General features: G+C 42.0%; 1 protein-coding gene across 3 annotated transcripts; it reads right to left on the bottom strand.

The window, feature by feature from the left end:
- Window positions 1-197: 197 nt before the first annotated feature.
- Window positions 198-25,221, bottom strand: adat1 (adenosine deaminase tRNA specific 1). Of its 3 annotated transcripts, XM_014124321.2 has the most exons (10): window positions 24,866-25,220; window positions 24,669-24,731; window positions 24,527-24,581; window positions 24,297-24,427; window positions 20,331-20,955; window positions 19,642-19,787; window positions 12,079-12,178; window positions 11,774-11,860; window positions 5,961-6,126; window positions 198-234 (listed from the first exon to the last, which is right to left on the bottom strand). In XM_014124321.2, exons 1-9 carry the CDS (start codon window positions 25,005-25,007, stop codon window positions 5,994-5,996), a joined length of 1,482 nt encoding a protein of 493 aa, XP_013979796.1. In that variant the 5' UTR covers window positions 25,008-25,220; the 3' UTR covers window positions 198-234; window positions 5,961-5,993. The 3 variants fall into 3 exon arrangements, with proteins under 3 accessions (XP_013979796.1, XP_013979795.1, XP_013979798.1); XM_014124320.2 differs by lacking the exon at window positions 198-234 and having other exon boundaries at window positions 5,219-6,126; window positions 24,866-25,219; XM_014124323.2 differs by lacking the exons at window positions 198-234; window positions 24,669-24,731 and having other exon boundaries at window positions 5,219-6,126; window positions 24,866-25,221.
- Window positions 25,222-26,450: the final 1,229 nt, after the last annotated feature.

The following is a 26,450-nucleotide window of genomic DNA, read 5'->3' as shown; positions in this document are numbered from 1 at the left end:
TTAACTAGGCAAGTCAGCTAAGAACAAATTCTTATTTTACAATGACGGCCTACCCCGGCCAAATCCTCCATTAACCTGGACGACGCTGGGCCAATTGTGCGCCGCCCTATTGGACTCCCGATCACGGCCAGTTGTGATACAGCCCGGGATCGAAGCAGGGTCTGTAGTGAAGCCTCTAGCACCGAGATGCAGTGCCTTAGACTGCTGCGCCACTCAGGAGCCCACAATACTAACCTAAATGACAGAAAGAAAAGAAGGACGCCTGTACAGAATTAGAAATATTCCAAAACATCCTGAAAAGAAGGAAGCAAAGAAATTAACTTTAAGTCCTGAATACAAAGCGTTATATTAAGGCCAAATTCAACACAACACATCATTGAGTACCACTTCATATTTTCAAGCATGGTGGTGGCTGCATCATGCTATGAGTATACTCGTGATCGGCAAGGGACTAGTGAGTTTTTTTTGGGATAAAAATAAACTGAATAGAGCAAAAAACAGGCAAAAATCCTAGAGGAAAACCTGGTTCATTCTGTTTTCCAACAGACACTGGGAGGCAAATTCACATTTCAGCAGGACAATAACCTAAAACACAAGGCCAAATATACACTTGAGGTCCTTACCAAGATGACATTGAATGTTACTGAGTGGCCTAGTTACAGCTTTGACTAAAATCGGCTTTAAAATCTATGGCAAGACTTGAAAATGGCTGTCTAGCAATGATCAACAACCAACTTAAAAGAGTGCAAAGAATTTTAAAAAGCATAATGTGCAAATATTGTACAATCCAGGTGTGCAAAGCTCTTAGAGACATACCCAGAAAGACTCACAGCTTTAATCTCTGCCAAATGTGCTTCTATAAAGTATTGACTCAGGGGTGTGAAAACGTATGTAAATTAGACATTTCTGTATTTCATTTAATAAAATGTGCTAAAAATATATAAAACATGTTTTCACTGTCATGAGGTAATGTGTGTAGATGGGTGAGATACAAAATCCTTTTAATACATTTTGAACTCACGCTGTAACAACAAAATGTGGAATAACTTTCTGAAGGCACTGTACCTACTAATGCATTATTTGGGTAGACAGTACACATGGTTATGGGTTTGATTGAATAGGCCTTGAAATTAGATGGATAACTTGGCTTCCTTATGCAATTGCTTCGTCTCTTCTAGACAATGCCATTCTGATGTTAGATGACATTTTCTAACAAATCACGGTTGACTCATATCAGACGAGTTGTTGCATGTGTATTGTGTGTGGTGTACTTGATTTTCGGCTTTCCCACAAGACTTGTGAGTATAGCAATGCGAGACTAGTATAGGAGTGAATGCATTTGCATCAGTTTGGGTTCTGAGTGTGTTTGGATGGAGAAGAACGTGTTAAATATTCGTGTGTTCTTGAAAACGTATGTTCAAAATGTTTGACCTATGTCTTTCACTGTCTTGGAGTTTGACAATGGGCCAGCTGTATGAGAGAGAGAGAGAGAGAGACCAGGACAGCTTTCTGTTCGTGGTGTACAGTGGAAAAAACAAATTTGGTTTTAGGCCTTCACACAACTTTAGAGCTGACACAACCCCCTCATTTGTTCCAGAAAATCTTGATTGTATCACTATCAAAATAGAGAAATTTGTGTGGAAGAAAAACCTCACGGTGTCATTTGTATTACTGTCCCTTTTTCAGGACCCTGTCTTTCAAAGATAATTCGTAAAAATCCAAATAACTTCACAGATCTTCATTGTAAAGGGTTTAAAACACTGCTCCCATGCTTGTTCAATGAACCATAAACAATTAATGAACATGCACCTGTGGAACGGTCATTAAGACACTAACAGCTTAGAGACGGTAGGCAATTAAGATCAGTTATGAAAACTTAGGACACTAAAGAGGCCTTTCTACTGACTCTGAAAAAAAACAAAAGAAAGATGCCCAGCGTCCCTGCTCATCTGCGTGAACGTGCCTTAGGCATGCTGCAAGGAGGCATGAGGACTGCAGATATGGCCAGGGCAATAAATTGCAATGTCCGTACTGTGAGACGCCTAAGACAGCGCTACAGGGAGACAGGACGGACAGCTGATCGTCCTCGCAGTGGCAGACCACGTGCAACAACACCTGCACAGGATCGGTACATCCGAACATCACACCTGCGGGACAGGTACAGGATGGCAACAACAACTGCCCAAGTTACACCAGGAACGCACAATCCCTCCATCAGTGCTCAGACTGTCCGCAATAGGCTGAGAGAGACTGGACTGTGGGCTTATAGGCCTGTAGTAAGGCAGGTCCCCAAAACCACCGGCGCTGGACCAGACAAGACTGGCAAAAAGTGCTCTTCACTGACGAGTCACGGTTTTGTCTCACCAGGGGTGATGGTCGGATTCGCGTTTATCGTCGAAGGAATGAGCGTTACACGGAGGCCAGTACTCTGGAGCGGGATCGATTTGGAGGTGGAGGGTCCGTCATGTTCTGGGGCGGTGTGTCACAGCATCATCGGACTGAGCATGTTGTCATTGCAGGCAATTTCAATGCTGTGCGTTACAGGGAAGACATCCTCCTCCCTAGTGTGGTACCCTTCCTGCAGGCTCATCCTGACATGACCCACCTGCATGACAATGCCACCAGCCATACTGCTCGTTCTATGCGTGATTTCCTGCAAGATAGGAATGTCAGTGTTCTGCCATGGCCAGCGAAGAGCCCAGATCTCAATCCCATTGAGCACGTCTGGGACCTGTTGGATTGGAGGGTGAGGGCTAGGGCCATTCCCCCCAGAAATGTCCGGGAACTTGCAGGTGCCTTGGTGGAAGAGTGGGGCATGTAACATTATTTTCCTTTCATTTGGGGGTGACGTGAGGCAGGAGGTTTGGGTGCGACAGAAATAAGATATTTGAATCAAACATGTTTTAGGAACACTTGTTCAGTAAAGGCCTCCTGGTAGGGCTGGTCTGCAGTCTTGATCTTTTGGAAGAACCCTCTGAAGCATCCTCGAGGGTCGATCATAAGGCTCTTAGCGAACTCTAAGAACAGCAAGAACGAGCAAATCTGGTACAGTCCATGAGGAGATGCACTGCAGTACTTAATGCAGCTGGTGGTCACACCAGATACTGACTGTTACTTTTGATTTTGACCCCCCCTTTGTTCAGGGACACATTATTCAATTTCTGTTCGTCACATCGGTGGAAGTTGTTCAGTTTTTGTCTCAGTTGTTGAATCTTATGTTCATACAAATATTTACACGTTAAGTTTGCTGAAAATAAACGCAGTTGACAGTGAGAAGATGTTTCTTTTTTTGCTGAGTTCAGTATCATATTGAAACTATAAATTGTACATTTGATCAAATCTTACTGGTCACATACACATGGTTAGCAGATGTTGCGAGTGTAGCGGAATGCTTATGCTTCTAGATCTGACAGTGTAGCAGTATTTAACAGGTAATATCTTACAATTCCACAACAAAACCGAATACACACAAGCTAGTAAAGGAATTGGATAAGAATATATAAATGTATGGATGAGCAGTGACAGAGCGTCTAAGATGCAATAGATAGTGTAGAATACAGTATATACAGTTGAAGTCGTAAGTTGAGATACGCCTTAGCCAAATACATTTAAACTCAGTTTTGCACAATTCCTGACATTAAATCCAAGTAAAAATTCCCTGTCTTAGGATCACCACTTTATTTTAAGAATGTTTAATGTCAGAATAATAGTAGAGAGAATGATTTATTTCAGCTTCTATTTCTTTCATCACATTCCCAGTGGGTCAGAAGGTTACATACACTCAATTAGTATTTGGTAGCATTGCCTTTAAATTGTTGAACTTGGGTCAAACGTTTCAGGTAGCCTTCCACAAGCTTCCCACAATAAGTTGGGTGAATTTTGGCCCATTCCTCCTGACAGAGCTGGTGTAACTGAGTCAGGTTTGTAGGCCTCCTTGCGCGCACACACTTTTTCAGTTCTGCCCACACATTTTCTATAGGATTGAGGTCAGGACTTTGTGATGGCCACTCCAATACCTTGACTTTGTTGTCCTTAAGCCATTTTGCCACAACTTTGGAAGTATGCTTGGGGTAATTGTCCATTTGGAAGACCCATTTGCAACCAAGCTTTAACTTCCTGACTGATGTCTTGAGATGTTGCTTCAATATATCCACATAAATTTCCTTCCTCATGATGCCATCTATATTGTGAAGTGCACCAGTCCCTTCTGCAGCAAAGCACCCCCACAACATGATGCTGCCACCCCCAGTCCTTCACGGTTGGGATGGTACTGTTCGACTTGCAAGCGCCCCCCTTTTTCCTCCAAACATAACGATGGTCATTATGGCCAAACAGTTCTATTTTTGTTTCATCAGATCAGAGGACATTTCTCCAAAAAGTACAATCTTTGTCCCCATGTGCAGTTGCAAACCGTAGTCTGGCTTTTTTATGGCTGTTTTGGAGCAGTGGCTTCTTCCTTGCTGAGCGGCCTTTCAGGTTATGTCGATATAGATACTTTTGTGCCCGTTTCCTCCAGCATCTTCACAACGTACTTTGTTGTTGTTCTGGGATTGATTTGCACTTTTCGCACCAAAGTACGTTCATCTCTAGGAGACAGAGCGCGTCTCTTTCCAGAGCAGCATGACGGCTGCATGGTCCCATGGTGTTTATACTTGCGTACTATTGTTTGTACAGATGAACGTGGTACCTTCAGGCATTTGGAAATTGCTCCCAAGGATGAACCAGACTTGTGGAGTTCTACAATTTCTTTTCTGAGGTCTTGGCTGATTTCTTTCGATTTTCCCATGTTGTCAAGCAAAGTGGCACAGAGTTTGAAGGTAGGCCTTAAAATACATCCACATTTACACCTCCAATTGACTCAAATGATGTCAATTAGCAAATCAGAAGCTTTTAAAACCATAACATAATCTTCTGGAATTTTCCAAGCTGTTTAAAGGCACAGTCAACTTAGTGTATGTAAACTTCTGACCCACTGGAATTGTTAAATTATAAGTGAAATAATCTGTCTGTAAACAATTGTTGGAAAAATTACTTGTTTAAGGCACGAAGTAGATGTCCTAACCGACTTGCCAAAACTACAGTTTGTTAACAAGAAATTTATGGAGTGGTTGAAAAACGAGTTTTAATGACTCCAACTTAAGTGTATGTAAACTTCGACTTCAACTGTACATATGAGATGAGTAATGCGAGATATGTAAACATTCTTAAAGTGGCATTATTAAAGTGACTAGTGTTCCATTTATTAAAGTTGCCAATGATATCATGTCTAAGTAGGCAGCTGCCTCTCTGTGCTAGTGATGGCTGTTTAACATTACTTTTAGGGAAAGGAAAAATAAGTTTGGCAATGTTATTGCAGTACTATTAGCAGTTAAAGATAATCAGTTATATACAGTAATAACTTTTTTGTTTTAATTTAACAATGTTGGATTTGTTTATCTTTAAAGACAATATATACCAAACATTTTGAATATATGAAATGAAAGGTAGCTGGACTACCTAATCAATAAAAACACAAAATTACTCTATCTGTACTCATTCAAAACAACCAATCCATTTTTAGCAACAGAAAAATATTCAGAAGTAATACTGTAATAATAAAACATAAAATTCTGGATATACAGGAACAAAGATTGCCACACAAATCAATGACGCAGATCTCAAGAACATAATGTGAGAATGAACAGATAACAAATAAGTTTAAAAAACAGGTCAGGCATTGTTCTAGTGGAATGTTAACGCATTCCAAGCCAAGCGATTTATATCTGAATAGGCTAGATGGAGATACTGACCATGTGAGCTCCAAGCCCTTTCTGAACTCATGCCTTTGCATGTCCTGCCAAAATTGGTCATCGCCTCCTTGGCACATCTACAAGTACAATAATGCTTCACGACAGTATATGTGTCCTTTCACCTGTTTTTGGCTATGTCCCTCTAATAATCACACAGCATTCTGTACTAACCGGTTTCTGGTTAGTACACAGTTGTACTGTGTTTCAGTGAAACTGCAGCAGGTCGCGATCACTGCGGAGCCACAGTGGGAAGGCCTGTGAGCGCAGCTGCAGCGAGGCCTGCTGGTACGACTGAGCCACCTGCTTGTAGTCCCAGTACGTCTGGAGCTCCTTTCCCCTACAGACAACAATCAACAAACACAGAACCTCAGTGGCAGTTACCATGGAATATTAACCTCAAATCACAAGATATTAGATAAATTAACTATACAATAAGTAATTATATTTATGTGGAATGAACCCTTGTCATGCTACTGAGGAAATGAAATATTTTTTCCCAGGGTGTGGAAACATGCCCCAAGGATTCCTGTCCTCTGTGGGCATTGTCTTACGTCAGATTGTGTCACTCCTAAGTGACACACTGACGTAAGACACACCCCTGGTCTTTTTCCACATTTTGTTGTGTTACAGCCTGAATTTAAAATTGATTCAATTCTGATTTTGTCTTAATGGCCTTAACACACAATACCCCTTAATGTGAAAGTGGAATTATGTTTTTCTAATTTAAAAAAAGCTGAAATGTCTTGAGTCAATAAGTACTTGCCACGTAGCACTCACCTGTCATCATGAAGTGCTTTGAGGGACTAGTCAAGGATCACCTCAACCTTACCTGCCACCCTAGACCCACTCCAATTTGCATACCACCCCAATAGATCCACAGACGATGCAATCGCCATCACTCTGCACACTGCCCTATCTCATCTGGACAAGAGGAATACCTACATAAGAATGCTGTTCATTGAATATAGCTCAGCATTCAACACCATAGTACCCTCCAAGCTCATCATTAAGCTTGAGGCCCTGGGTCTCAACCCTGCCCTGTGCAACTGGGTCCTGGACTCCCTGACAGGCCACCCCCAGGTGGTGAAGGTAGGAAACATCATCTCCACTTCGCTGATCCTCAACACCGCGGCCGCACATGGGTGCGTGCTAAGCCCCCTCCTGTACTCCCTGTTTACCCATGCCTCCAACTCAAATCATCAAGTTTGCAGAAGACAACAGTAGTAGGCTTGATTACCAACAATGATGAGAAAGCCTACAGGGAGGTGGTGAGGGCCTAGAAGGCCAGAATCCCGTGTGTCGCCTCTTCACTGTTGACGTTGAGACTGGTGTTTTGCGGGTACTATTTAATGAAGCTGCCAGTTGAGGACTTGAGGTGTCTGTTTCTCACTCCTGCGTTGTCTTGGCTGTGTGCTTAGGGTCGTTGTCCTGTTGGAAGTTGGACCTTCGCCCCATTCGAAGGTCCTGAGAGCTCTGGAGCAGGTTTTCATCAAGGATCTCTGTACTTGGCTCCGTTCATCTTTCCCTCGTTCCAGACTAGTCTCCCAGTCCCCGCCGCTGAAAAACATCCCCACAGCATGATGCTGCCACCACCATGCTTCACCGTAGGGATGGTGCCAGGTTTCCTCCAGATGTGATGCTTGGCATTCAGGCCAAATAGTTCAATCTTGGTTTCATCAGGCCAGAGAATCTTGTTTCGCATGGTCTGAGTCCTTTAGGTGCCTTTTGGCAAACTCCAAGCGGGCTGTCATGTGCCTTTTACTGAGGAGTGGCTTCCGTCTGGCCACTCTACTATAAAGGCCTGATTGGTGGAGTGCTGCAGAGATGGTTGTCCTTCTGAAGGTTATCCCATCTCCACAGAGGAACTCTAGAGTTCTGTCAGTGACCATCGGGTTCTTGGTCACCTCCCTGACCAAGGCCCTTCTCCCCTAATTGCTCATCTTGGTGGTTCCAAACTTCTTCCATTTAAGATTTATGGTGACAACTGTGTTCCTGAAGACCTTCAATGCTGCAGAAATGTTTTGGTACCCTTCCCCAGATCTGTGCCTTGACACAATCCTGTCTCAGAGCTCTACGGACAATTCCTTCGACTTCATGGCTTGGTTTTTGCTTTGACACGCACTGTCAACTGAGGGACCTTATATCGACAGGCCTTTCCAAATAATGTCCAATCAATTGACTTTACCACAGGTGGATCCAATCAAGTTGTAGAAACATCTCAAGGATGATCAAAGGAAACTGGATGCAATAGTGCTCAATTTTGAGTCTCATAGCAAAGGGTCTGAACACTTATGTAAATAAGATATGTTTATTTTTAATAAATGTGTAAACATTTCTAAAAACCTGTTTTAAGTGTGTCATTATGGGGTATTGTGTGTAGATTGCTGAATAAGGCTGTAACGTAACAAAATGTTGAAAAAGTCAAGGGGTCTGAATACTTTACAAATGTACTGTAGATGGTGTGTATAGACAGTATATGAATAGTGAAGGTGTGTACAGCAGTAGTTATATAGGATGAGCCTTTAGAATACAGTAAATACATATGAAGTGGGTAAAGCAGTATGTAAACATTATTAAAGTGACAGTGTGACAATGTACAATGACTATGTACATAAGGCAGCAGTCTGAGGTGTGTGGTAGAGTACCGTGTGGTAGTCGGCTAGTAACAGTGACTAAATTTATGGCAGGAGCCTGGGCGGAGGCCGGCTAGTGGTGACTATTTAACAGTCCGATTGCCTGGAGATGGAAGCTGTTTTTCCAGTCTCTCGGGCCCACCTTTGATGCACCTGTGCGGTCCCCGCCTTCTAGATGGTAGCGGGGTGAACAGGCCGTGGCTCAGGTGGCTCAGGTCCTTGATGATCTTCTTGGCCTTCCTGTGACACCGGGTGCTGTAGATGTCCTAGAGGCAGGCTGTGTGTCCCCAGTGATGAGTTGGGCTGACTGCCCTACGCTCTGGAGAGCTCTGCGGTTGCGGACGGTGCAATTGCCATACCAGGTGGTGATTCAGCCCAACAGGACTCTCTCAATGGTGCAACTGTAGAAGTTCATGAGGGTTTCACGAAGGCATTTCTCTTGTCCAGATGGGATAGTGCGATGTCGATTGCGTCATTCATGAATCTGTTGGAGCATGCTGCCATCGATCCACAGTTTTTGGTTTGGGTAAGTTCAGATTGTCACAGTGGGAACAACATCCTCTATGCACCTCATGATAAACTCTGTCACAGCCAGTGTATACATCCATACTATTCTCAGAGGCAACCCAGAACATATCCCAGTCCGCGTGATCAAAGCAATGTTGAGGTATAGATTCTGATTGGTCTGACCAACGTTGAACAGTCCTTACCTCAGGTACTTCCTGTTTACATTTCTGTCTGTAGGAGGGGAGGAGCAAAATGGAAGCGTGATCTGATTTGCCAAGGGGGGCTTGGGGAGTGGGGGCGTTGTAGCCATCCCAGAAAGGGGAGTAGAAATGGTCAAGCATGAATAGCAGTGTATAGCATGTTACAGTACATCCACTGCTTTCCAATTTAGGGCATTATCAATGTTTAAATCTGCCATTTTCAACCTGTACACAGTTTACAAGCATAAAGGGCAATGTGAGACTGCTTATAACAGAGCAAAAATGCTGTCTACTGGTTTTAAGGTAATTCTTGCAGGGACATGTGGTGTGGGAGAGCTGTTGACTGTACTACTCAGGGGGGGGGGGGTACTTCTGTATGTGGTGTAGATTAGAGGATGACACAGGAGCGAAAATTCATTCCTGTCCCAATCCGGCAACAGTCCTATAACCCCCTCTCTGATCCCATGTACCATCTCCTGTCGTTCTGCACGGCACTTAACCCCCAGAAATTAGAATGCCTGTTGGGCAACGGTATAAAACACATGTGATCAACCCTCAGTCTTGAGAGCTACTGTTTTAAAAAACTGTTTATGGCTGTCGATCCTGTCCCGAACTTTACTCTTGAACTTCACTCCCATTCCGGCAAGACCCGCGGGAGTCCTGTTCCAGAATCAACCTCTAGCATAGATGTCTCCCACACTACCGCCGGAGGTAGTGAGAGATTTGAATCTAGATCTGTCTCTTTACACTACACAAGTATCTCTAATTGACCTAGTTTGTGGCGTCAAAGTAGTGTAAAGATGCCCTTAGGGGCTCTGAGGCCCAGACCCTGCATTTCATCAGCCTGGACATCCACCTCAATCCTCCATGCCCCGCCAACACTGCTTCATTTCCTGTGTCTGAGTTCTCCAGTGGAGAGGCTCAGACTTTAGCAGCAGTGTGTGTTGTGTATATAGCTATGTGAATGGTGTGTGTATAGCTATGTGAATGTATTTGAACTTTTACAAATCGTATTAACTGGTAACTTGACCCTTTAAAAAAATAGAAAGCACTCATTGGGCATACTGCTCCCATGAACAATTAAAATGTTGATACACTCCAATAGGACAAATAAAATCGAGATAATGTTAGTGTGCAGGATATCATTTTTAGTCTTACTCTTCTTGTTGTATAATCCCTGCCATTATTTCAGAGAGCACAGAAGCTGAAAAGACAATTATTTAATGAAAATGGACAACTGTATAAATTGTTGAGTTTTTTTAATAAATATGGAATTCCAATGATGTGAAGGAGTATGCCATAGTTTGACGCAATACCTACAGGTCTTATAAGACAGGGAAATGTATGTTTATGAGAGGAATTACGTTTTAGCGTCCCATTACATGATGTGTGCCTCAAGGATAAAAAAGAAGTGCACTAGTGATATTCGGAAGACATGTACCGAGCCTGCTTTTCTTCCTCCAGTATACGGAATTCACTTTTTCCTCCCCAAATTCATGATATCCAAATTGGTAGTTAAAGTCTTGTCCCATCGCTGCAACTCCTTTACAGACTCGGGAGAGGCGAAGGTCGAGGGCCAAGCATACTTCGAAACACGACGCTGCCAAGCCGCACTGCTTCTCGACACACTGCTCGCTTAAAAGTCAGCTTGCAGGCACCTGGCCCGCCACAAGGAGTCACTAGAGCGCAACGAGACATGGAAATCCCGGCCGGCCAAACCCTCCATAATCCAGACAACGCTGGACCCATTGTGTGCCGCCTCATGGCCCAGTCACGGCCGGCTGTGACACAGCCTGTGATCGAACCCGGGTTTTTAGTGACACCTTAAGCACTGTGATGCAGCGCCTTAGACCGCGATGCAGTGCCTTAGACCGCTGTGCCACTCGGGAGGCCCCCAGCGGTATGGAATTGAAATAAAAAGTATAGCGTCACTAACAAAGTCCATTAAGTGTCTTTTAAAATCATTCACTTAATTTATCCAGTTAACCAGGAACTTTCAAGATTTTAAATTGATATTGATTTAAAGTGTGCTTTTTGTCAAATAGAAAATTAAACTCCAAGTCATTTATTCTATGATTGTATTGCCACTAAGATTTTTTGGGACAGATCTTGAGCATTATTTTTTAGATCAACTGGTTCTAGGGTTCAGCTTAATGGTAAGGATATTTTACTTTTACTTAATAAATCAGGATTTGGATCAGAACAAAGTATACATATAATATTTTTACGATGGTAAATATTTTATACATAAATGGAAGTGGGCTAAAGAAAAATGTAACTTAAAAAAATGTAAACAGATGAGCAAAGCGAACTCTAAATGCCTGTGAAGCCTTATGTATTTTTGTTTAAATGTGTATACCGTTGTGTATAAAGGCTGTACTTTTTTTGTATACTGTGTTGTAAAGTGACTGTATATTTTGTTATATTTTTTGTTAATGGATTCTCACAGACACGTTTGATCTAATATCAAATCATATGCAGGAAATTGAAACCCCTCTTAAATTAATTTATAGAATATTTTTGGAACTTTACACAGACAGCAAGTTATCCACTAATCAAACAGAATAAAACGGTTGAGAACAGGATATTTAGAAATTACATTATGATACCAGCAGCCATCTGTTCTTCTCAGAGGGACAATTACCTTAGAGATTCAGGGAGGTGGGACTTGTCAGTGACAGCCAGCAGTGACAGGAAAGAATGAAAGAGTTCCACTTTGCAAATAAGAGACCTGAAAAGACAAAGTCAGCCGTCAATCTGAAGTTCAGGGGACTTAACACAATACAGATACCAACGTGATGAGAGGCAGCCTGTGCTTTCATTTAGGGTGCACAGAAGGTTTTTAATAATTCTGGGTTGACACATGAAAAAGGAACTGGCCAGATAACATATTTCTAACTTGTGCCTAAACAACAAACCTATTTGTTTTTGTAAAGTACTGGCTCTTACCTTGCTTTTGATGTGCCCAGAGCCTTCTTGGTCACTCCATGTTTATAGCCATTAGCAGTGACATCTAGTGGCTGATCTGACACAGCGCACCAGCTGATAGCTGAAAACAGGAGAGTTAACATTCATGACTCATGCAGATCAGCAAATAGATTACATAAAAACAGACAAGACCCTTAGGCTGAGAAACGATTCGGATAGTTAGAAAGAGCACATGCGGTGAAATGCAGTGAAATGAGATGACAGGGGACAAATAGGGTGAAGAATGAAGAACATGGTGTTACGTATTGAGACAGTAGGCAGGGTTATTCAACAAAAGCAATATCGCAAAAAATACGTAACATGTGTAATGGAAACGGCAGCTACAGGAGAACTGGTCTAAAAAAAATGTATGGAAACTGTGTTTTATCGAATTAACGATGATTGCCAAATAATTTTGAAGGTATGCGGAGCATGTGATATCATCATGTAACTATAAATCTAATTTGTCACATACTTCATAAACAACAGGTGTGGATTAACTGTGAAATGCTTCCTTACGGGCCCTTCCCAAAAATTCAGACAAAGAAAATTGAGAAATAATAGAAAAATAAAACACGTAATAAAAGTAATAATAGATAAACAATCAGTAACGTTAACTTGGCTATATACACGAGGTAATTGAGATCGATACAGTGCCTTGCAAAAGTATTAATCCCCTTTGGCGTTTTTCCTATTTTGTTGCATTACAACCTGCAATTGAAATTGATTTTTATTTGGATTTAATGTAATGGACGTACACAAAATAGTCCGAATTGGTGAAGTGAAATTTAAAAAAATGACGTGTTTCAAATTCTAATATATATATATATATATATTTTTTTTTTAAGTAAAAAAATAAATAAATAAAATGAGAAGTTTTACGTGCATATGTATTCACCCCTTTGCTATGAAGCCCCTAAATAAGATCTGGTGCAACCAATTACCTTCAGAAGTCACATAATTAGTTAAATAAAGCCCACCTGTGTGCAATCTAAGAGTCACATGATCTCATATATATATCTATACACACACCTGTTCTGAAAGGCCCCAGAGTCTGCAACACCACTAAGCAAGCGGCACCATGAAGCCCAAGGAGCTCTCCAAACAGGTCAGGGACAAAGTTGTGGAGAAGTTCAGATCAGGGTTGGGTTATAAAAAAATATCAAACTTTGAACATCCCATGGAGCACCATTAAATCCATTATTAAAAATGTTTAAGAATATGGCACCACAACAACCCTGCCAAAAGAGGGCTGCCCACCAAAACTCTCAGACCAGGCAAGGAGGGCATTAGTCAGAGAGGCAACAAAGAGACCAAAGATAACCCTGAAGGAGCTGCGGAGATTGGAGTATCTGTCCATAGGACCACTTCAAGCCGTACACTCCACAGAGCTGGGCTTCACGGAAGAGTGGCCAGAAAAAAAGTTATTGCTTAAAGAAAAGAATAAGCAAACACGTTTGGTGTTCGTCAAAAAGCATGTGGGAGACTCCCCAAACATACGGAAGAAGGTACTCTGGTCAGATGAGCTAAAATTGAGCTTTTTGGCCATCAAGGAAAACACTATGTCGGGCGCAAACCCAACACCTCTCATCACCCCGAGAACACCATCCCAACACCATCACCATCACAGTGAAGCATGGTGGTGGCAGCCTCATGCTGTGGGGATGTTTTTCCATCAGTAGGGACTGGGAAACTGGTTCGAATTGAAGGAATGATGGATGGCGCTAAATACAGGGAATTCTTGAGGGAATCCTGTTTCAGTCTTCCAGAGATTTGAGACTGGGATAGAAGTTCACCAGCAGGACAATGACCCTAGGCATACTGCTAAAGCAACACTTGAGTGGTTTAAGGGGAAACATTTAAATGTCTTGGAATGGCAGAGTCAAAGCCCAGATCTCAATCCAATTGAGAATCTGTGGTATGACTTAAAGATTGTTGTACACCAGCGGAACCCATCCAACTTGAAGGAGCTGGAGCAGTTTTGCCTTGATGAAAGAGCAAAAATCCCAGTGGCTAGATGTGCCAAGCTTCTGGAGACATACCCAGAACATGCTACTTGCAGCTGTAATTGCTGCAAAAGGAGGGTCAATAAAGTATTGACTTTGGGGGGGTGAATAGTTGTGCACACTCAAGTTGTTTTTTTTGTGTAATTTCTTGTTTGTTTCAGAAGAAACAAAATATTTTATCTTCAAAGTGGTAGGCATGTTGTGTAAATCAAATGATACAACAACCCCCCCCCCAAATCCATGTTAATTCCAGGTTGTAAGGAAACAAAATAGGAAAACTGCCAAGGGGTGGGGAGGAGGAGGTGTGAATACTTTCACAAGCCACTGTATGTACATACAGCGCATTTGTTAAGTATTCAGACCACTTTACTTTTTCTACATTTTGTGAAGTTACAGCATTAGTATAAAATTGATTAAATTAATTGTTTTCCTCAATACACACACACACACACACACACACACACACACACAATACCCCATGACAATTTGAGCACATTTATTAAAAATAAACAGAAAAACCTTACATACATAAGTATTCAGACACTTTCCTATGAGATTCGAAATTGAGCTCAGGTGCATGCCGTTTCCATTGATTATCATTGATATGATTCTACAAAGGCTGGGCCTAATATAGTGTATAAGAGGTTTTGGTAGTGATTCCTATGTTGTTGATGTAAAGAATATTTATTGGTCCGTGGTGTGTAATGAGGAGCAAACAGATGCTGCACTTGAAACATTAATGAAATTGCTTATTCCAGTTACTAATAAGCATGCACCCATTAAGGGCAAAAAGGAATGGATGAGGCAAAAGGAATGACAAATAAGTCTGGCTGCACAACCAATTGGCAAACGTATTGCAAATGAAGAAATCAGGTGACTCAACTGAATAAAAATAAGAAACTAAACTATGAAACAAAGATAAATGACAAAGAAGGATTGTAAATAGCTTTGGAGCACCTTAATTAACATTTTGGGAAAAAAGACTCATCTGATTCATCATTCATTGAATCAGATGCCTCATTCATCACAAAACCAACTGATATTGCCACCTACTTTAATGATTTTTTCATTGGCAAGATGAGCAACCTTAGGCATGACATGCCAGCAACAAACACTGTCATCTACACATCCAAGTACACTACCATTCAAAAGTTTGAGGTCACTTCGAAATGTCCTTGTTCTGGAAAGAAAAGCAAATTTTTGGTCCATTAAAATAACATCAAATTGATCAGAAATACAGTGTAGACATTGTTAATGTTGTAAATGACTATTGTAGCTGGAAACATCTACGTAGGCGTAGAGGCCCATTATCAGAAACCATCACTCACTCCTGTGTTCCAATGGCACGTTGTGTAGGCTAATCCAAGTGTATCATTTTAAAAGGGTAATTGATCATAAAAAATAAAAAAACTTTTGCAATTATGTTAGCACAGCTGAAAACTGTTCTGATTAAAGAAGCAATAAAACTGGCCTTAGACTAGTTGAGTATCTGGAGCATCAGCATTTGTGGGTTCGATTACAGGCTCAAAATGGCCAGAAACGAAGACCTTTCTTCTGAAACTCATCAGTCTATTCTTGTTCTGAGAAATTATGGCTATTCCATGTGAGGTTTTGCCAAGAAACTGAAGATCTCGTACAACGCTGTGTACTACTCCCTTCACAGAACAGCGCAAACTGGCTCAAACCAGAATAGAAAGAGAGGGAGGCCCCGGTGCACAACTGTAAATCAAATGGTCGGGAACTCTGCATAGAAGGCCAGCATCCCGGAGTCGCCTCCTCACTGTTGACATTGAGACTGGTGTTTTGCAGGTACTATTTAATGAAGCTGCCAGTTGAGGACTTGTGAGGCGTCCGTTCCTCAAACTAGACACATAAATGTACTCCCACTCCTCTTTCTATTCTGGTTAGAGACAGTTTGCGTTGTTCTGTGAAGGGAGTAGTAGTATTTTTTCCCCCAAGATGGACAATTACTGAGGATAATAGCGGACGATATTGCCACATTTCCAATTTAAGCCTACTCGAAAGTATGTGCCCCCCAGGCCTGGAGGGAAGCAAAAGTCATTCCGCTACCTAAGAATAGTAAAGCCCCCTTTACTGGCTCAAATAGCCGACCAATCAGCCTGTTACCAACCTTTAGTAATCTTCTGGGGAAAAAAATGGTGTTTGACCAGATACAATGGTATTTTACAGTAAACAACAATTGACAACTAACTTTCAGTATGCTTGTAGGGAAGGAAATTCAACAAGCATGATAAAAGGATTGTGGGATCTGTCTTGTTAGACTTCAGAGCGGCTTTTGACATTATCCATCATAGTCTGCTGCTGGAAAAACGTATGTGTGTTATGGCTTTACAGCCCTGCTATACTGTGGATAAAGAGTTACCTGTCTAACAGAACACAGAGGGTGTTTAATGAAAGCCTCTGCAACATAATCCAGGTAGAATCAGGAATTCCCCAGGGCAGCTGTCTAGGCCCCTTCATTGTTTCAATCTTCACTAACAACATGCCAATGGCATTGAGTAAAGCCAATGCATCTGTATACGGATGACGCAACACTATACGTCAGCTACTACAGTGACTGAAATTATTTGCGACACTTAACAAAGAGCTGCAGTTAGTTTCAGAGTGGGTGGCAAGAAATAAGTTATTCTTAAATATTTCTAACACTAAAAGCATTGTATTTGGGACAAATCATTCACTAAACCCTAAACCTCAACTACATCTCGTGATGAATAATGTGGAAATTGAGCAAGTTGAGGTGACTAAACTGCTTGGAGTAACACTAGATCGTAAACTGTCATGGTCAAAACATATTGATGCAGTAGTAGCTAAGATGGGGAGAAGTCTGTCCACAATAAAGCAATGCTCTACTTTCTTAAAATCACTATCAACAAGGCAGGTCCTACAGGCTCTAGTTTTGTTGCACCTGGACTACTGTTCAGGTGCGTGGTCAGGTGCCACAAAAAAGGACTTAGGAAAATTGCAATTGGCTAAAAACAGGGCAGCACGGCTGGCCCTTGGATGTACACAGAGAGCTAATATTAATAATATGCATGTCAATCTCTCCTGGCTCAAAGTGGAAGAGAGATTGACTTCATCACTACTTGTATTTATGAGAGGTATTGACATGTTGAATGCACCGAGCTGTCTGTTTGAACTACTGGCGCACAGCTCGGACACCCATGCATACCCCACAAGACGTCTCTTCACAGCCCCCAAGTCCAGAAGAGACTATGGGAGGCGGACAGTACTACATAGAGCCATGACAACATGGAATTCTATTCCACATCAAGTAACTTAAGCAAGCAGTAAAATTAGATGAATACACCTTATGGAACAGTGGGGACTGTGAAGCAACACAAACAGGCACAGACATATGCATACACACACGATAGCATACGCACTACACACACGTACACATGGATTTGGTACTGTAGATATGTGGTAGTGGTGGAGTAGGGGCCTGAGGGCACATAGTGTGTTGTGAAATCTGTGAATGTATTGTAATGTTTTTAAAATTGTATAAATTGCCTTAACTTTGCTGGACCCCAGGAAGAGCAGCTGCTACCTTGGCAGCAGCTAAAGGGGACCCATAATGTATACAAATACAACTTGATTTGAGCCCACCTGCGGTAAACTCAATTCATTGGACATGATTTGGAAAGGCACACACACACACACACACACACACACACACACGTCTATATAAAAAGGTCCCACAGCTGACAGTGCATGTCAGAGCAAAAACCAAGCCATGAGGTCGAAGGAATTGTCCGTAGAGCTCAGAGACAGGATTGTGTCGAGGCACAGATTGGGGAAGGGTACCAAAACATTTCTGCAGCATTGAATGTCCAAGAACACAGTAGCCTCCATCATTCTTAAATGGAAGAAGTTTGGAACCACCAAGGCTCTTCCTAGAGCTGGCCGCCTGGCCAAACTGAGCAATCGCGGGAGAAGGGCCTTGGTCAGGGAGGTGACCAAGAACCCGATGGTCATTCTGACAGAGCTCCAGAATTTCTCTGTTGAGATGGGAGAACCTTCCAGAAGGAGAACCATCTCTGCAGCACTCCACCAATCAGGCCTTTATGGTAAAGTGACAAGACGGAAGCCACTCCTCAGTAAAAGGCACATGACAAGGACTCTCAGACCATGAGAAACAAGATTCTCTGGTCTGATGAAACCAAGATTGAACTCTTTGGCCTGAATGCCAAGCGTCATGTCTGGAGGAAACCTGGAGGAAACCTGGCACCATCCCTACGGTGAAGAATGGCGATGGCAGCATCATGCTGTGGGGATGTTTTTCAGTGGCAGGGACTGGGAGACTAGTCAAGATCGAGGGAAAGAGGAACAGAGCAAAGTACAGAGATCCTTGATGGAGTGGCATCGGGACAAGTCTCTGAATGTCCTTGAATGGCCCAGTCAGAGCCCAGACTTGAACCTGATTGAACATCTCTGGAGATGACCTGCAGACCTTGAGATGACCTGCAGACCTTGAGAGGACCTGCAGACCTTGAGAGGACCTGCAGACCTTGAGAGGACCTGCAGACCTTGAGAGGACCTGCAGACCTTGAGAGGATCTGCAGACCTTGAGAGGATCTGCAGAAAAGAATGGGAGAAACTCTCCAAATACAGGTGTGCTCCGCTTGTAGCGTCATACTCAAGAAGACTTAAGGCTGTAATCGTTGTCAAAGGTGCTTCAACCAAGTACTCAGTAAAGGGTCTGAATACTTACGTAAATGTGATATTTCAAATGTTATATTTTTCATAAATTAGCAACAAAACAAAAAAAAGTTTTCGCTTTGTCATGGGGTATTGTGTGTAGATTGGAATAAAAAAACATTTTAATACATTTTTGATACATAACCCCAATTATCAACATTGAAATTATGTGGTGTGTGTGCCCTGTGGAATTTTTTATCCACATTCTAGTTTATTTTTTTGTGTGATGTCATTACATCAAGCTGTTTTAAATCGTCACAAGATCGTTAAATGGAAAGGCACTGTAGCAGGCAATTGTCACATCTATGTTCTATGTGAAAAATTGATTATTTCTAAATTATTCAATTTATAAAAGATAAAATCCCATTGCAGTCAAAAAAAAATTCCCCCTCTTTTTTACATTACATTGTACAACAGCTGAAACTAACACTGTAAAAGTGTGATTTTTTTTAAAATTAGTGTTATTTCCTGATAGTTGCTGGTTGGAAATACAATCTTCACAGGAACTTCTAATCAACAGGTTTGCATGGGCGGGAGTTTCAGCTTTCCATGGTGACATCACCATGCGGTAAATTGGTTAATAGACCAATAACAAAGAGTTCCAAACCTCTCTGCCAATAACTGAAAACTAGCTGTTTTCCCCTTCTCACTCAGACCATTCCCCCAAAAAATGTTAGCTAATTTTTGCCCATTTTAATGGACATCTATACTCTAAGGTACTTAATTGTTAAACAAATTATTTTTGATATTGACATAAAAAAAGCCTGCATTGGGCCTTTTAGCTAGACAGGGGTAAAAAAAAAGTAATAAAAAATCCCACCTGCGCCACAAGGTGAGACTCTGCCCTTGCCGGGCTGATGATTGTGCTCAGTCTGTGCCTGGCTGTGAGCAAACTCCAGGCTGGACTGCAGGAGCTCTGGAGGCTGCACTGTGAAGCCAGCAGGCAGGGCTGTCACCTCAGAACACCTGTAGAAACACAGAGGAACCAATCACTTCTAGTTATACTAAAATCTGCTTAAACAGAGGGTTCACTAATCACTATCTGTTTCCCTAATCTGTCTCACACACATCCAAACAGAAACATAAAAACACAAATATGGGACATAAAAAGGCAGTTTGCAAGGCTATATCATTAACAGGTTATAGGCTTTGCTACTTCACAATTCACACCACCAGGGCTTAGTGAGCAGCCATGTAACATGATGAGCCACCAGAGATGGTGGTCAATGAAACCACAGCTGGTGGCTCACACAAACATGACACAAACAACACATGCTAGCAAAGAGGCCAAACAGGACATTGACGACATGGTGGGAATTTAAAGATTGGTGTCCCTCCCACTCAACTGTAACCCTCTGTATTTACTAACAAACTGTTCTCATACCCCAGCTGCCCCACCTCCACATTCAACATCTTCTAACATTTTCTCTCAACTTCCCATTATTCTTACTCTTTCAGAGTCCTAAACCCTTAAGGTATCCCCCTTTCCATATGTAGTAGCTAGCTCACCTGGTGATCAGAGCTCTCTGCATGGCCTCATGGCTGTATGGACATCTCCCCACCACTATTGTGCTGAAGTAGACTGCCCCCTGTAGGTAATGGGAGAGCAGCGCACCCTGGAAACCTAGCACTGCCCACCGGGCCAGCTTGTCACTGCAGGAGAGAGACAGAGTGGGCTCCCCCCGACCAGGCTTCACTCTCAGCAGCCCAGTACTGTGGTACCCTAACCCGGGCTGGAGGGGATCCTCTGGTCCTCCAGGGACACACTTAGCACCTGTCCGGTGTATGTCCTGTAGAGACTGTTGTGTCAAAGCATTGTCCCTTTGTTTTAACACCACGTTGGTCAGCACATTCTCCCCCTCCGACCTTGGACTCTCTGCAGGGGCCTGTGCAGGGCTGTCAGTAAGATTTTCAACCAGGCTCCCACCACACTGTAGCTCATCCTCTGACTTCTCCGGTTCTTCTAATCGAGGATGCTTATTGATCCCATCAGTCTGTGTCTCCGCTCTGCGTTTCAGGTTCACTCTTTCTGCTTTTTCATTGGTTCCATTGGGGATGATCTCATCTGACCTTATTGGTGGGCAGGGTTGGGATTGGCAGTCACTCATCATGGGAATGATGGAGGCATCTCCACCTGGAGACATAACAGCGAAACATACTGATTAAGCATATCAGCTCTAACAACTTCTAATCATCATAGGAAACTGGTATGTCAACTATGCATGTACGTATATATAATTCTAGCAAACACATAACTCAAGTTGGAAATTGGGGAAACAAACATTCTTTCCCATTGACCCGCATTGTAATTGTTAGATTACTTGTTAGCACTGTCGGAACTAGAAGCACAAGCATTTCGCTACACTCGCATTAACATCTGCTAACCATGTGTATGTGACCCATACAATTTGATTGACCCTCATTGCAAATGAGCCAACTTGGTCGTAGATTTATTTTTCTTTTTTTTACAGAAATAACAAAACATGCTAAAAAGGTTCTGCAAGAAGAGCGCTGTGGCTTAAGGCTATTCGGTGTGGAACAGCGGGAAAAATGTGGGGATCCGGTGTTCAAGTAGGCTACACGTAGCTATGTGTGTGGAAAACATTGCATCACTGGTATGACATTTAACGATTTTATCATAGTCCGTTTGTGACTCCACTCACTAGTTGTAGCTTTATAGCTAGTCAGTTTGTTTGCGTTTTTGGTCTTGGCTAGCTTAAAGTTCTGGTTGGTACGGTAGCTAGCACTCACGTGGCTAACGTTAGCGCCGTCATGAAACTGAGGGAAGGAAAATTATTTTGTTTTTTCTAAGTAGTTAGAACGCTTGGGAGAAGGCCTCGCTGAAAATACATTTTTAAGCATGTACTTTTCTTACCAGTGGGCCAATAGGGTAACATGGGTTGTTTTCTCCACAGGCGGGCAGGGCCGCAACATTCTATTTAAACGACATCTATGAGCTATTCCTCAATGCCAGAAACACATATAATGGTAACCTAGAGCACCCCGAGAGAACGTTCCCAAATTACAAACGCTTAAAAAAACTTTTATAGTACTGTAATATTGTTCTAAAAGTTGGGTTTGAGGTGTTCTCCACATCAGCTTTAACTTTGGAAACAATCCCACAATGGTCAGCGTCACAGTGAGGCTCACCCTTCATAGACAGGTTGGTTGTGTTTTCTATCAGGAATTCAAGCAGTACATTAAGACCATTCTACATTCTTCTAATAAGAAAGCTGTTAAAACCATCAATGCGTGTTTCTTTTTAGGTCTTTGTATAATCTGTCATTTGTTTTACCCCTTAGCATATGTTATCGTTGTATATTTATGTACTTATATGTATACAGACTTTTCTACATTGGTAGAATGTATTTTTATACAACGGGTGGCCCTAATCCTGATTGGTTAAAATCGTATTCCAGCAGGTGTCTATTCGACAAGTTACCACCGGCTAAATCTATGAGGCTGTTTTTACATCGTAGATAGAAGCAGGCCATTGGCTGCCTTCATCGTGAAGGGTATGTACGGGAGTTCTGATTGGTTGCAAGTTTAGCAGTTCGGAAAATTTGCCTGAGCAGACAGTGTTGAAATATACTTTTTATGAGAAAATGTGCAAGAATTGAAGGTGCCAACGCATTTTACAGTCATCATAAGAATGTTTTACTGTCATATACAAAATAAATCTGCTCCTCCCTCGACGGGGATTGATCAACTTCACGGTTTCCCGGCTTTACCCTCCACCTAATGGAGCTAGCTTGCAATTGCATTTTTATTTATCAAGATGGCCAAGCTTTGTTTGGTAGCAGGGTGTAGCAACACTTGTTAAGCAAGGAATATGACACTTATTAAAGCTATACCTAGTGGGATAAAAATTTTACTTCAGAATAATACATATTTTGGAATATCTCCGATTGTAAGCGATATTCAGGTGAATGGCATTGGTCTACTAGATACGAAATCCAACAATCGTTTATTAAGGGATATTTTCTACAGGAAGTCTATTCCCTCTGCGATATTTTGTTGGGCTTCATCGTTTGATGTAAACTGGCGCCGTGCTTGGCTCACTCCACACAAATTTATGGTGACCAATAAAGTGAAGGAGATCTCCTTTAAGATAATCCATAGATTCTATCCGTGTAATAGCTTGATGTCTAAATATATACTTGATGTTACCAGTGAATGCAGTTTTTGTGAACTGGTTCGTTGGATGGTGTCTGGCGCTGGGGGAGACTTTGCTATCCGTTTCTGAATTCATTTGTGTCTGTTTCCTTTCTAGCTGGCAAATAAGTGAGCTAGATTTTGTTTGTGTACTGCCATAAGTTGACAACATATCCAAGTTTGTCACTGGTATGGGCAAGTAAATATCCTAAAGCTAGCCATCTAGACAGAGATAGCCGCAAGCTAAAACCAGGGAGATAGGGAGATAATTAACTTTGTTTCATCTGCTGCTGGCTTGATAATGTTCACTCATAACATGTAATTGATTAAATTAGATTTGTCTTCTATAACGATTGTAATTGTGTCAATATGTTGTGAATATTGTAGAAAAATCCTCACAGCCGTTTCCCATACTAAAACGTGAAGTACAACTTGGTGCGCCACAGCTTACCATGTACAGTATGCTTCGGTTGGCTCACCGTGTGAGTCATCAAAATTGCGATCTTGCGTTTGGGCCTTTCTGGCAGTCTTGGTGGTTTTTATATGCGGGTACCATGAATTGTCAACTAACAAATCATTTTTCAAGTTAGAACCCATGTATATTAGTAATTTAAACAGTGGTTTGAGCCCTGAATGCTGATTGGCTGAAAGCCGTGGTATATTTTGGGCTCCCGAGTAGCACAGCGGTCTAAGGCACTAAATGTCAGTGCTAGAGGCGTCACTACAGACACCCTGGTTCGAATCCAGGTTGTATCACAACCGGCCGTGATTGGGAGTCCCATAGGGCAGCGCACACTTGGCCCTTCGTCACCCGGGTTTGGCCGGGGTAGGCCGTCATTGTAAATAACAATTTGTTCTTAACTGACTTGCCTATTTAAATAAAGGTTCAATATCAGACCGTATACCACAGGTATGATTTTTAATTTTTACTGTTCTAATTACTTTGGTAACCAGTTTATAATAGCAATAAGGCACCTCGGGGGTTTGTGGTATATGTCCAATATACCATGGCAAATGGCTGTATCCAAGCACTCTGCGTTGCGTCGTGATTAAGAACAGACCTTAGCCATGGTATAATGGCCATATATCACAACTCCTTGGGCCTTATTGCTTAAATATACAGCACCAACTACATAAATATCTGATAGGGTCCATTATCTGCTACCTGGACTTTAATACTGGATATCATAAGGTGAATGCACCAATTTGTAAGTCGCTCTGGATAAGAGCGTCTGCTAAATGACTTAAATGTAAAATACTGACTGGGACTATAAGGCCTATTGTTCTCATGAACAACAAAATGGCAAACAACCAACTCACATGGTGTGTGACTTGTGAAGAACAGGAAAGACACCCCTGACTGTACCTTCCACTTTCCCATCTCCTCTCCCTGACAGAACACAGTGCTGCCTTGCCCACATACTGCCATCAGCAGCTGCTCAGTCAGATACCTGCACAAACAAAGTAGGCTTATGTTATAATGGGTAAAACATACATACACACAAACAAATGTCACTCACACATCTCACTCTCATGCATGACACACTCACCTAATGCAACCCCTCCTGGCAATGACTTCTGCATGGCTGTCATTGAGCACATCTCCTGATTGGATGAGAAAGTGAGTGAGCCACTACCTGTCTGCCTTGTGTGTGTAAGTGTGTGTGTGTGTATGTGTGTAGGTATACCAACCCCTTGAGCTCATGGCTGAGCGCCCAATACACTTAGTGCCAGTTCCCAATGACACTACCTCAACTGTTAAGGAGATAAAACAGCCTTTATTGTACTGACATTGACTCCGGTAGAAAATCAAGTACAAGTACGATATTTGTATTAACATGAACTGAAGGGGGATGACGCAAAGCTAACGACATGCATTTATATTTCACCTTTCTCTTGATTCGGGGACACTGAACATTTTACTACGGCGGCCAAAAGCGTCCACTCTCTGCCCGGCTCGGGCTTTCCTCTCTTGGGCAACTCGCTGAAGCGCTTGTAGCACAGTTTGGAAATCTCATCGGCGGTCCACATACTGCAGCGAGTTTTAAACAAACTAGCTATCTAACTACGGTGGCAGCAGCCTGTTGTGAAGGTAGGTACAGTGAATAATAAAAAAAAAAAGGTTATTCGTAGTCTCTCTTAAATTTGTACCTCAACGATACAATCAATATTCATTGCATTACACACACTCTTGTTTGCACACATGACCTACTCCGTGTGAAACAGGCAAGAATAGCTAAGCACTTCCAGGTCACGGATATTTGGAATCCTTCACAATAAGAGTCCCGTCCTGTATATTTTGTAAATTAATAATTAGGGCGAAAATGTGTACAATTATCGATAGACCTGTAGTTATCATACAAATAATAATTAAAAGTATTTCTACAAGGTATGTGATTAATTTGCTAATTTCAAACGTAAATGGTCAACATGTCCGAGCAGAAACTATACCACGAAGTCCAAAGAACTGTCTGTAGATCTCTTAGATATAGGCTTTCTTACAATTCTATCTGCGGAAAGGTATAAAACTATTTATAGAGTGTTGAACGTTTCCAAGAGCACAGTGGTCTCCATCATTGGGAAATTGAAGAAATATGGAACTACCCAGACTCTTCCTAGAGCTGGCCATCCGACCAAACTGAGCAACCGGAAAAGAAGGACCTTGGTCAGGGAGGTGACAAGGAACCCACTGACCACTCTGACAGAACTACAGAGTTCCTTGTCTGAGATTGTAGAACCTGCCAGAAGGACCACAGTCTCTACAGCACTTCACCAATCTGGGCTTTATGGGAGTGTGGTCAGATTGAAGCCACTCCTGAGAAAAAGGCACATTGTGCTTTAATGTGATAAGATTGTGGCCTGAGTGCATTTCCCACTTTATTTTTTTTGCACTTTATATGTCAGTGCAAACGACCTGAGACTGGGGCAAAGATGTACATTCCAACAGGACAATAACCCAAGGCATACAGCCAAAGCAATGCTAGAATGGCTTCAGAAGAAGAATGTGAAATTCCTTGAGTGGCCCAGCCAAATCTCATTAAAAAATCTGTGGAAAGACTTGAAGATTGCTGTTCACTGCACTCCCATCTAATTTAACAGAGCTTGATAAAATCTGCAAGGAAGAAAGGGAGAAAATCCCTAAATCCAGAGCTGCAAAGCTGATACAGACATACCCAAGACGACTCAAAGCTGTCATTTTCGCCAAAGGTGCTTCTACAAAGTATTGACTCAGGTGTGAATGCTTATGTAAATGAGATATTTCTGTATTTCATTTTCAATAAATTATCATACATTTCAAAAAAACATATTTTCACTTTGTCATTATGGAGTATTGTGTGTAGATGGGTGAATTTTTTTAATGTTTAATCCATTTTAAATTCAGGCTGTAACACAACAAAATGTGGAATATTGTGTTGTACATAATTGCCTGTACTTTGTGGCGCAGTAAAATGTGGCTGTTCTACTCAGGAGCAC

This window comes from Salmo salar, chromosome ssa10 (genome assembly GCF_905237065.1).
Source record: "Salmo salar chromosome ssa10, Ssal_v3.1, whole genome shotgun sequence".
Lineage (NCBI taxonomy): Eukaryota > Metazoa > Chordata > Actinopteri > Salmoniformes > Salmonidae > Salmo > Salmo salar.
Note: the sequence above shows the minus strand (reverse complement) of the source record. Positions and strands in the feature narration are given on the sequence as shown.